The sequence below is a fragment of the Nothobranchius furzeri genome, chromosome 16 (genome assembly GCF_043380555.1).
Source record: "Nothobranchius furzeri strain GRZ-AD chromosome 16, NfurGRZ-RIMD1, whole genome shotgun sequence".
In the NCBI taxonomy this organism is placed as follows: domain Eukaryota; kingdom Metazoa; phylum Chordata; class Actinopteri; order Cyprinodontiformes; family Nothobranchiidae; genus Nothobranchius; species Nothobranchius furzeri.
The window spans coordinates 56,439,541-56,452,346 of NC_091756.1; the positions used below are offsets into that span (position 1 = coordinate 56,439,541).

The window sequence follows — 12,806 nt, forward strand, 5'->3', positions numbered from 1 at the left end:
GCCAGGGGCTCAGTTCGGCCCATCCATGCACATGCACACACACACACACACACACACACACACACACACGCACGCACGCACGCACGCACGCACACACACACACACACACACACACACACACACACACACACACTGAGTAACGGATCTCTGTGCTTGCTTCATTGTTGCTCACGTTTCTTCAGTACTCCCTAGGTTTTCTTCAGCTCGCTTCTTTTTCGGTTGAATATTTAAAGTTACTTTTGTCGTAATGTACGTGGTGCATTTGACAAGACAGAGCTGGAAACTGCTCGTGCTGCGTCAGTCACTGCCTCTGCTCCGGTCGGGTTTTTTATTTTATTTTATTTTCTCTCTCTCTCTCTCTCTCTCTCTCTCTCTCTCTCTCTCTCTCTCTCTCTCTCTCTCTCTCTCTCTCTCTCTCTCTCTCACACACACACACACACACACACACACACACCTTAATCAATATTGTTTTGTTTAACTTTGTGTGGGGAAAATGCCAAGAACGTTAATAAAAAATCAGTTTAATCAAATTAAAATGAAAAAATTAAAAGTTGTGTCTGGTTCTAGTATTTCATATTTCCTAGTTCCTACTGCATGAGTTCAGATGTACTAATTCATGCACTTATGTTTGTGTTTATGTATTTAGCAGACACTTTTGTCCAAAGTGACTTACAAATTATAATCGGCATGCTGCCCTTGAGGCTAACAACAACAACAACAAACAATTTCCAGTCAGTCGTAGGTGGCAGTGAGGCAGCATGATGAATCATGGAGAGGAGGGAACAAGGAGTGGACAGTAGAGAGGGGGATGGTGCAGGGAGGGTGCTAGTTTAGAAGATGGTCTCTGAAGAGCAGGGTCTACAGGAGTTTCTTGAAAGTCGAAAAGGAAGCCCCTGTTCTGGTAGTGCTTGGTCTGTCATTCCACATTTGTGGAACGATGCATGAGAAGAGTCTGGATTGTCCTGAGCGTGGTGTAGGCACTGCTAGCCGACGATCCTGTGATGACCTGAGCGGCCGGGCCGAGACGTAAGCCCACTCCGAGTACAGATACAGATAGTGGTGTGCACGCTTATCCTTAGCAACAAGTATGTTGCAAAATTGCTGGTTGAATTTAGCAATGGATCGAGCGTCTTGTGAGAACACAATATAGAGTTTAGTGTCTTGAATTCAAAGCCCTGGCAAAGAGACATCTGCACCTAATCTCCTCTGCCAGCCAAACTGCATTGCTGTAGTCAAGCCACATTTAAATGAGTTATTATGATGCATTTAGAGGAAAACCATCCATATTTATGTAAATTCCTGCTACGGAGAATAGGGTCTGATTTCTAAAGAGGTTTGCTGCTTGTAACACATCTAGCATGAAGAATTTGCTGTTTTCTATGAGCTGGCAGGGATCCAGTCTGGGAAAAGAAACAATGACAATAAGCTTCTGGATTTTTTCTACGCAAAAAGAAACCTGATACAATTTAATTCATTGACATTTTTTATCATTTTCATGTTTGAAGAAGTTTACTAATACATTTATAAGACCTGCTCTTTTTTATTTATTTATTTTTTTGGGACATGCAGAGTTTCAAATGCATATAGAACATGAAAATAGTCTTCTACCCCTTTTAATTGCATTAGCGGCCAAAAGAAAATAGACAGTGAAATGCTCGAGATGGAAAAACTGTAGTCTCTTCTGTCAAACTTTAAATTAGCATTCATTTAATCACCAATCTTGGCTCAAGACCTGCAAAGGTTGTACTGATCATTGCAGCCAGGAGAGAGCACAGCTTGTCTCGGCTAGACGCAGTGGCGGTTCTACATCGAATTACTCCCCGGGCGAGGCCCCCTTTGAGCGCCCCCCCCCCCCCCCCCCCCCCCACCACCACCACCACCACCACACCACACCACACCACCTTCATGAACACACGCATGTTTTCTACAAACAGGCATGTTTTATTAGAACGACTATTGAACATTCATTTTTCTAAGTTGCACATATTTACATTAATTACTATAAAGTTGTCAGAATGTAAAGCAATATACATTATATACTGTATCAAAATATATAGAATCAAATATACAAAAACAAACAATAACTAAATATTAAGAATATATGAACATAATAGATAATATTCTAAATAGCAAAAATATTTCACACATAACAAACTAAAGATAATCACTACAGCATTGCACTTAGAACAGAAAACACAAACTAAAATTAAAACCTATCCTTGATGCAACGTTGTCAATAATGTCATCATATGAAATCTGCTCCCCTACTGAGTGATTGATACTAATCAGAGCCAGGTTAGTGAGCCGCCCCTGAAACAAAGTTGACCTCAGGTATGACTTGATCAAGTTTTGAAAAGCTCCTCTCAGCTTGAGCCACAGTGACTGGCAGAGCAGTCCAAAAGTTGGGGTAGATCTCCAATAGATCTTTATCATGATCCATAATATTTTAGAATTGCCTCTGAAATTGTAATTTAAACTGACATAAAAAAAACTGTAGACTACCAAAAAAGCCAACTTTTACAGAACAAATCATGTAAAAAATAATCAGTGCAGCCATCTGCAATAAATAAACAGGATAGTTAGTGGTGACTGGGGTGTTTTCTTCTGCTTGTAGAGTTGTTTTATTTATTATTATGTGAACATGATCAACATGTGTTTGTTGTTGTTCAGGCAGGCCACAGGCTGCAGTGAGCATTTAACAAATCCTAGTTTGAATCAGTAAAAAACGATTCAAGGACTTTTTTTCGAACCATTTGAATATTCGTTTCAATATTTCAGCCCTATTAGGTCTGTTAGCAATTAAGTGACCGCATTTAACCGTTAAAATCCCAGTTAACTGGTTCAAAAAATTGAAAACATGCATCATGAGAGCTACATACCTTTATCTTTCTCCTCTTTTTTCTTTTTTTTCCCCCTGAATCGGGCACCTGTTGGTTTTAGCCTTTTTATGTTCATCTCTTCTGTTTGGCCCCTGACTCAGTAAGTTTCGTTTAGTCAGGACTAAACAATTTGACCTTGATGGGGGGGGGGTGACCACAAAATCGTTTTTGTTTTTCCTTTTTTCATTCGGCCATTTCACACAATTCAGAGAAACCTGAAAGAATGATAGGCCTGTGTTTATGATATTATGAATGAAATATGGAAGAACGTTAAGATGTGATTGACTTTAGCCACGTTAATACAGTTGATTCAGCCCCTGCACGCTCATTCATTTGGGAAAGACGCAGAGGTGAATTCCCCCGCCGCACCCCTCCCCTTCCTGTTCTTCATAGACACACGGTGCATGTGAACGTTCTCAGTCAGCAGGAGCGCCTGCAGCTGCAGGGGTCGCCAACTTGCTGTTTCCAATCCAGACACTGTCATATGACAGATAATAGAAAACCTCGGTGCGGCGCAGATTTCCTTTTTTTTTTTTTTTTACTCCGCGCTTGTGCGCCCCTTTTGTGTCATGAAAAAATGCCGCCCCGGGCAACTGCCCTGTCTGCCCATGCCTAAAACCGCTACTGGCTAGACGCTAACCGCTAGCATCAGCAACTCCTTCAGCTTTGTGTTATTTGTGGAGACAAAACATCAGTATGGTAGAGCAAACAGAGTCAGTGGTAGAGTCATGTTTCTGTTAGCCAATCAGAGGAGAGATGCTCAAGAATCATAAACAATAATGAGTAAGTCACCTAATCCAGTAGTTTTCCATCCCACCCCCACAACTCCCACCACACACACTCATCACACACTTCTCTGGCTAACTTCATACTAGAAACCACAGCAGATTTTTTTGAAACAATGAGTGTACACCCGCTTTTTTTTTCTCTTCTGGCACTCAGAGCACAGACGCTTCCCTTTCTGCTCCCTTATTTTTTTTCCCAAGGCTCTTTGTCCCGTCTGCCTACAGAGCGCTTCTCTGCATTTCCTCTGGAAATCAGTATTTTTCAGAAATGGATTTAATTAATTGGTCATTCAACGCGATTGATAAGATTTTTTCTATGATGAGAATGGAGGAGGGGGCTCGCGCTTGTCCTCACGGGACACACGCAGCGGGATATATGCTCGATTCCTGGAAGAAGTGGAATATCATCTGCCTCTCTCAGCTGTCCATTGAGGACGTCGAAGATGTGTGGATATTTGGCCGGATGATCACTGGATTTCTTCTGATTGGAGTGGGAGGATATCTTGTTTTCCGAAAAATTGGGATGATGGGAGTGATTGGAGGGCGACCCACACCCATGGACGGCACCGTCCGGGCGGAGACCTCACAGACTGGGACGTTACTCGAGGTGAATCGCAAGCTGGACAATGTCTGAGCTGCGTTACCGGTGTTAGTGCGCAAAATGGATGTCATCTCAGAGAGGGTCACCGGACGGTGTGGAGATGTTTAATCACCGAATTGGCTTCACTGGAGGACTTGAATGATCAATACAGACTTTGAGGCAGAGAGGAAAATTATCTCTGCCTGACCGAAACAAAGTCCTGTTATCCAATCTGACGCCATAAGCAGCCTTGGAATTGCGTGCAACAACCCCCACGATGGAAGGAATTCAGACAGATGCTGTGAAAACCCTACCTACCCCCCGCCTTCAGATTGTGGTCTCTGCAGCGAGGTCATCAAAATGGAGGCACTCAATGTGCTCTGTGCTTTCCCATGACCTCCCACCCACCTGTGGATTCAGTTGGCCGAGAGCCACATGGGGGGCTCCCGCTGAGGAAACCAGGAACCCAACCCGGCTACGTGTGGACTAGCCCTTAATCTAGTGTGTTGGACCAGAGAAACCACTAAAATGGGTTGGATACCAACCCTCGAGGCGCAGAACTGAATAATCCTGATATACATATTTGTACATAATTGTTTGTATTTTTGTACAGCACATCGCAACGTTTTCTGAACATGACTCAGCCTCAAACATTATACACATTTCACCCCCGATCAGGCATTTTATCTTGTGTGTGAAAGTAACGATGAGGGGGCACTTCCCTATTTTGTTTCATGGCTATAATGAGAGACTGTCTAAAGGTCATGCACTGCATTATGATTGGGAACAAAATAATTAACAGAACTCTCATCTTGGTGGAGAAAAATACTAAGACCATGAGTAGGTAATGAGAGTAAATAATACTGCTTACTGTAAAAGGACAGTTTTATTGTCTGGCTATACGGACATAAATCTGAGAAAACAAATTATAAGAAGACTCATTGGGGATGGCAACATGATCCTTTTGGCCAGTTATCTTACATATAACCAGGCTTCAATATGACCCCTCAGCTCAGAAAAATAACTATGTTCAGGATGAAAGATATGTCAGCATTTAAAAAGTAGAATTTTTCATCAATCCTACACATACTATCTTTACATGGATCCAGAATAATAATTAAAACTGTGATTTTAGACATTGAGAGCTATATATTTTGTTATTTATTTTTGTACAGTGATTTTCACTTTTGTTCTGACTTAGCTAGGATCCTTTCGGCTTCATCGCAATAAAAATGATTTGACTTACCAAAAACCATTACCACTATTGTCATCATTAGAAGTGTAAAAATAATCATATTTTTCTTTTAGTTATGCCAATATGTTCATTTGTAAGATAAATAGTGATTGCTATTAAATTCTTGTGAAAATGAAGCATTATAGTGAAGTTCTCCACTTCCATTTTATTTTATTTAATATTTGCTTTATAAAAGTAAATCACTTTTGGCCCAGTTTAAAAAAAATCACTCCCTATGTTTTCTCTAGTTCTTTTTTTAATTTTTTATTTTAGCTGCAAGGACAATTAGTTCACTGGCTTACCTCTGAAGAGCATTTATCTTGTCGGCCTGTATTCGCCTCAGTAGCTCTTCTAGCAGGTCCGAGCTTTCAGGTGAGGGAAGAGATGAACTGACTGAGGATGTGTGGCTGAACCAGCCAACCAGGATCCCCAAGATCAACCCTCCCACTCCTGCAAGAGCATATCTAAGGACAAAAACAGAAAATAGGACAAAGATTGCATGAGGAATAATTTGTGGTTCCAGTGAGATAACTGTCAGTACCTCCAGTTCAAAATATGTATAAAAAAGATGGAAAAAAATTGTTGTCATGCCAATGTGTGAAAACTGAGGGGGCAGAAAAAGCGAGAGAGAAAGGTACAGTTACATCATCAGAAATACATATATGTTACAGAGGATATGTGAAAAGTGTTGCATCACTGAGGGGAGCAAATGATAAATGTAATGTATGTTCCTTGATGTATGAAAAACTGAATAATTCATTTAAAAGGTAACAAACTGCCATTGGAGGAGTCACATATTTAACCATCAGAGGGAAAATGATCACTAAATAATAACTCAATAATTAAGAGGTGAATACATTATTTGAGTGATGATCATGATCTTGAGTATCAAACTACTTTAAAATTAGTTTAGACAGTTTGTCAAGCCATGAATTTGTTTTGTATGTTTAATTTGTAAGAGTGGAGGGAGGAGGACACCTTATCGTGGTGGAGGAGTTTGAGTGCCCTAATGATCCTAGGAGCTATGTTGTCTGGGGCACTTAGTGCCCCTGGTAGGGTCTCCCATGACAAATTGGTCTTAGGTGAAGGGTGAGACAAAGAACGGTTCGAAGGATCTTTCATGGCGGTTAAAATGAAGAGTCGGAGTACCCGGCCCGGAGGGTTACCGGGGTCCCACCCTGGAGCCAGGCCTGGGGTTGGGGCCCGTGAGCGAGCGCCTGGTGGCCGGGCTTTCGCCCATGGGGCCTGGCCGGGCCCAGCCCGAACCGGATACATGGGCTCGTCCAACTGTGGACCCACCACCCGCAGGAGGAACATGAAGGGTCCGGTGCAATGCGAATCGGGTGGCAGACCAAGGCGGGAGCCTTGGCGGTCCAATCCCCGGACAAGAAAACTAGTTTTTGGGACATGGAACGTCACCTCGCTGGCGGGGAAGGAGCCGGAGCTTGTGGCAGAGGTTGAGCGGTACCGGCTAGATATAGTCGGACTCACCTCGACACATTGCATTGGCTCTGGAACCCGAGACCTGGAGAGGGGTTGGACACTCTACTTTGCTGGAGTTGCTCCGGGTGAGAGGCGGAGGGCTGGGGTTGGCTTTTTGTTAGCTCCGAGACTCTCTGCCTGTGTGTTGGGGTTTACCCCGGGGGACAAGAGGGTAGCTTCCTTGCGCCTTCGGGTCGGGGAACGGGTCCTGACTGTTGTTTGTGCTTATGGGCCAAATATCAGTTCAGAGTACCCACCCTTTTTGGAGTCCCTGGGACGAGTGCTAGATAGTGCTCCATCAGGGGACTCCATTGTCCTGCTGGGGGACTTCAATGCTCACGTGGGCAATGACAGCTTGACCTGGAGGGGTGTGATTGGGAGGAACGGCCCACCTAATCTGAACTCGAGCGGTGTTTTGTTATTGGACTTCTGTGCAAGCCGCAGTTTGGCCATAACGAACACCATGTTCGAACATAAGGATGCCCACCGGTACACTTGGTACCAGGGCAGCCTAGGTCACAGGTCGATGATAGATTTTGTAGTCGTATCATCTGACCTGCGGCCGTATGTTTTGGACACCCGAGTGAAGAGAGGGGCGGAGCTGTCAACTGATCACCACCTGGTGGTGAGTTGGATCAGATGGCAAGGGAACATGCCGCGTAGACCTGGCAGACCCAAACGCATAGTGAGGGTCTGCTGGGAACGCCTGGCAGAAGAACCTGTCAAGACGGTCTTCAACTCCCACCTCCGGCAGAGCTTTGACCACGTCCCGAGAGCAGTGGGGGACATTGAGTCCGAGTGGGCCTTGTTCCACTCTGCGATTGTCGAGGCGGCTGTTGCTAGCTGTGGCCGTAAGGTGGCCGGTGCCAGTCGTGGTGGCAACCCCCGTACCCGCTGGTGGACACCAGAGGTTCGGGGAGCCGTCAGGCTGAAGAAGGAGGCCTACAGGGCGTGGCTGGTCTGTGGGTCTCCGGAGGCAGCAGACAGGTACCGGATAGCCAAGCGGGGTGCAGCAGTGGCAGTTGCCGAGGCAAAATCTCGGGCGTGGGAGGAGTTTGGTGAGGCCATGGAGAAAGACTATCGATCGGCTCCAAAGAGGTTCTGGCAAACTGTCCGGCGCCTCAGGAGAGGAAGGCAGCAACTCGCTCACACTGTTTACAGTGGGGATGGGGAGCTGCTGACGTCAACTGAGGCTATAGTCGGACGGTGGAAGGAATACTTTGAGGAGCTCCTCAATCCCACCAATGCGCATTCCGAGGAGGAACCAGAGCTGGGAGGCCTGAGGATGGACTGTCCGATCTCGGGGGCAGAAGTTGCTGAGGTAGTCAAACAACTACACAGCGGCGGAGCCCCGGGGGCGGATGAGGTTCGTCCTGGGTATCTCAAGGCTATGGATGTTGTAGGGCTGTCATGGCTGACACGTATCTACAACATTGCGTGGTCATCGGGGGCAGTTCCTAGGGAGTGGCAGACCGGGGTGGTGGTCCCCATCTTTAAGAAGGGTGACCTGAGGGTGTGTTCCAACTATAGGGGGATCACACTCCTCAGCCTCCCTGGAAAGGTCTACGCCAAGGTACTGGAGAGGAGGGTCCGATCGATAGTTGAATCTCAGATAGAGGAGGAGCAATGTGGTTTTCGTCCTGGCCGTGGAACTGTGGACCAGCTCTATACCCTTGCAAGGGTGATGGAGGGGGCATGGGAGTTTGCCCAACCAATCCACATGTGTTTTGTGGATTTGGAGAAGGCTTATGACCGTGTCCCCAGGGGCACCCTGTGGGGGACACTCCAGGAGTATGGGGTGGGTGGCTTTCTGTTAAGGGCCATTCAGTCCCTTTACCAGAGGAGCGTGAGTTTGGTCCGCATAGCCGGTAGTAAGTCGGACCTGTTCCCAGTGAGGGTTGGACTCCGCCAGGGCTGCCCTTTGTCACCGGTTCTGTTCATCACTTTTATGGACAGAATTTCTAGACGCAGCCGTGGTGTGGAGTGTGTCGAGTTTGGTGGCAGGAGAATCTCGTCTCTGCTTTTTGCGGATGATGTGGTCCTCCTAGCTTCATCCAGCTCTGACCTTCAGCTCTTGCTGGGTAGGTTCGCGGCCGAATGTGAAGCGGCTGGGATGAGGATCAGCACCTCCAAATCTGAGACCATGGTTCTCGACCGGAAAAGGGTGGCTTGCCACCTCCGGGTCGGGGGAGAGGTCCTACCTCAAGTGGAGGAGTTTAAGTATCTCGGGGTCTTGTTCACGAGTGAGGGTAGGAGGGATCGGGAGATCGACAGGCGGATTGGTTCGGCGTCTGCAGTGATGCGGACGCTGAGCCGATCTGTCGTGGGGAAGAGGGAGCTGAGCCAGAAAGCCAGGCTCTCGATTTACCGGTCGATCTACGTCCCAATCCTCACCTATGGTCATGAGCTTTGGGTAATGACCGAAAGAACGAGATCGCGGATACAAGCGGCCGAAATGAGTTTCCTCCGTAGGGTGGCCGGGCTCAGCCTTAGAGATAGGGTGAGGAGCTCGGACATTCGGGAGGGACTCGGAGTAGAACCGCTGCTCCTCCGGATCGAAAGGAGCCAGTTGAGGTGGTTTGGGCATCTGGTCAGGATGCCTCCTGGACGCCTCCCCGGGGAGGTGTTTCGGGCATGTCCTGCCGGCAGAAGGCCCCCGGGTCGACCCAGGACACGTTGGAGAGGTTACATCTCCAATCTGGTCCGGGAACGCCTTGGGGTCCTGCCGGAGGAGCTGGTGGACAAGGCCGGGGAGAGGACGGCCTGGAGCTCCCTAGTTGGGATGCTGCCCCCGCGACCCGGACCCGGATAAGTGGAGGAAGACGAGACGAGACGGGAGATACATTATTTGAGTGATGATCATGATCTTGAGTATCAAACTACTTTAAAATTAGTTTAGACAGTTTGTCAAGCCATGAATTTGTTTTGTATGTTTAATTTGTAAGAGTGGAGGGAGGAGGACACAGGTGGACAACATCATATGTCATTTGAAGCAGAATATGGACTGTGAGGTAGTAGTAGGTGAGAGTGTTGCGAGACAGCATAGGATGATGGTCTGTAGGATGAAACTGATGGTGAGGAAGATGAAGAGAACACAACCAGGTGGTGGAAACTAAAAAAAGTGGTACGACTGGCCAGATACTAATGTGATTAGACAGAGAGTCACGTGGGGTCCGGAGCTCTATTGGCATGTTGGACAAAAATAAATGATGATGATGATGATGATGATGATGAAATTTAAAAAGAGCACTTTTAAACTTTTAAATTTAGTTGCAGAAGTCAAGGCTGTTGAGGAATCTCTAACTTTTACTTATTAGTTTTTCTGGAATCTGTAACTCAAGTGGTTATTGCTACATTGTGGTGTCGAGCTGACTGAGGAACGTGACACCATTGTGCATGCTGGTGACTGAGGCCCATTCATGTTGAATGCCAGCTCCCCCTTCTTCGTCATCCATGAATTAGGCAGGCTGGACACCTAAAAGGCGTGTTGCTGCCACAACAACCAACCCCACAGCCGAGTCCCCCCCCCCCCCCCCCCCCACCACCACCACCACCACCCTGTACACCGCCAAACCACTGCCAATACACCACCACCCCCTCCTCCTCCACCACCACCACCACCAGCACATACCCCGTGAACACACCCTAGCCCCACAGGGAGGCTCACCCCACACTTGTTCCCCCTCTCTTATCACCAACATCCACCACCATGGGTGACCCTCCATCATCTGTAGAGCCCCCAGTCCTCCGCAAGCAAGCAGTCCCAAAAAACCTCTTCGGGAGACACGTCACGGAAGCCCAGAAATGCCTCTGCAGCCGCAGTCACCTCACACGCCACATCAAACTTGTTTGATGCCACATGCTTCACCCTCCACAATGCCTCCACTAGAAATGCTGGAAACTGTCTTTTATCCCTCACAACCACCACCCCCTCATCCCCACTACCAGTTGACTTAGACCCAGTTCAAGGCCCCGATGCACCACCACCCGGACCCCAACACAACACACCACCTCAGCGAAAGACACTTTGCACTCTGCCTGAAACTTCTCTACCAGCACTTCTGTCCTACACACCATACAACCTCCATAAGCCGCCTGATGAGCCTCATCACAATTAAAACAGCAGAGCGGAAGATCACAGAGCTTGCCTCATGGCCGCCCCGACTCCTCACCCCTCCACACAGACTCCGGCCACATGACCAAAGCCCTGGCACTTAAAGCACCTCAAGGGAGGCTCCTCATAGACCCTTACTGGGAAACTAAGAAAGCCCAACTTGACACACGCCGGGAGCTCCACTGTGCCAAATCTACTTAACAATGGAGTGGACCCACACTTATCACATCCCAAAAGCCGAACCAGCACCACCGCCTCTTCACTCAGGGCACCCACCACCTCTGCCTCAGTAACACCATTAGAAACACCATAAACCACCCCCTTAACCAATCCACCAGACCGCGACTCTGAGACTTCCACACTCACCCCAGGAACTCCTCAAGCTCCAGCGCCAGGTAGAGCTGGGTCTTAGTCCTACAGACCACCACCAACAACTCACCAAAAACAACTCCCTGGACATCGCCAACAGGTTAGTGGTAACGGAATGCGCCCCACCATGCCCGAATACAGACCACAAAGCCCCCCTCTGCAGTCCTCAGCTGCGGATCCATATCACAGTCCAATGCGCCATCAGTGCCCCCACGGTCCTGCTTTTCTGCCCCAGTCACAACCGACTGAATGGCCTTACTTGCTCCCCTCCGCCACACCCAAGGCTGAACCGAAGCGAAGCCGGGCCGCAATCATATGGGCCATTCCCATCTGTACCGGGTCGGCCCGGGCCGGGTAGCCCCAGTCGGCCCCAGCCTGGCCCGGTTGATTCCACACATCCTTGCCTTAAGCCCATGTGGGCTGATTCTACCCACCAATCAGAGGCTTGCTCTAATGGAAGGTGTGAATTTGCTGTCAGCAGTGGGTGTGTTGGCCCTGGTCGGCCTGAAGCAGACCCCCTCGAGAAGAGGGCTGAGAATGAGCCTTGGTTGGCCCGGAAAAATACCAGGCCACCCAGATATGTAAACAACCTACGCTACCCGGCCCGGGCCGACCCGGTACAGATGGGAATGGCCCATTACTGGGCCTGTACAGGCCGTCGGCTGACCACTCAAACAACCCCCGAGTCTAGCCCAAACTGAACTGAAAACCCACAAACAAACGCCTCACACCTCCTGTCAACGCTTCTGACAACAATTGGATCTACTGTTGACAACTCCCCCTGGTGGAAACGCAGCACTATTAGTCAATGTGGTAGGCTTGCAGAAATTATTTGTGCCAGGGGAGGGACTTAGGAGAAAACAAAAATAATGAATGATTACTTACTATTTCTCATAGGACTGGGTCAGAAGGTCAAATTTAAGGATTTTAAAAGTTATTTAATAAATCAAACTTAGGTACCACACCTTGATGGTTGTTTGACCTTTCTGAGTGTTCACATTGTTTTTTTAATAAACATTTGTCTATAAAATGAACAGATTTATTGAGTTGATACCATCATGGCTAATTAACCAATTTAATCACTGTGAACCTTATTTATACTTTTAGAAATAGCTCACTGTTTGCTGAGAGCAAATCATTTTAAAAAAGGAGAATCTGCAGCAGTCTTCAATTTACCTGAGCATGACACATTGGTGCCGTCTGTGGCCTTTGTGACCAGGAGATCTGGTCTGGAAGTGGGAGACGTAGTCTGGATCTTCTTGGAGTCGTTCAAACCGTCCATGTGTTGAAACCGAAACTGATGGCTGAATTGGTTCCATTAGCTCAGGGTGTGGGTCAGAACCTGGGTCTAAGCATCAAGAAA

At 47.5% G+C, this 12,806-nt stretch overlaps 1 protein-coding gene across 6 annotated transcripts in view; it reads right to left on the reverse strand.

Annotated features, from left to right (window-relative positions):
• Nucleotides 1–12,806, reverse strand: part of LOC107387348 (inactive N-acetylated-alpha-linked acidic dipeptidase-like protein 2) — a 661,429-nt gene that overhangs the window by 369,523 nt on the left and 279,100 nt on the right. For all 6 annotated transcript variants that reach the window (XM_054749605.2, XM_070545852.1, XM_054749607.2 and 3 more), the window contains 2 exons: nt 12,620–12,791; nt 5,781–5,942 (listed from right to left, as the gene is read on the reverse strand). In XM_054749605.2, the coding sequence (XP_054605580.1) occupies nt 5,781–5,942; nt 12,620–12,791 (334 nt within the window). The remainder of the gene's footprint in view (nt 1–5,780; nt 5,943–12,619; nt 12,792–12,806) is intronic.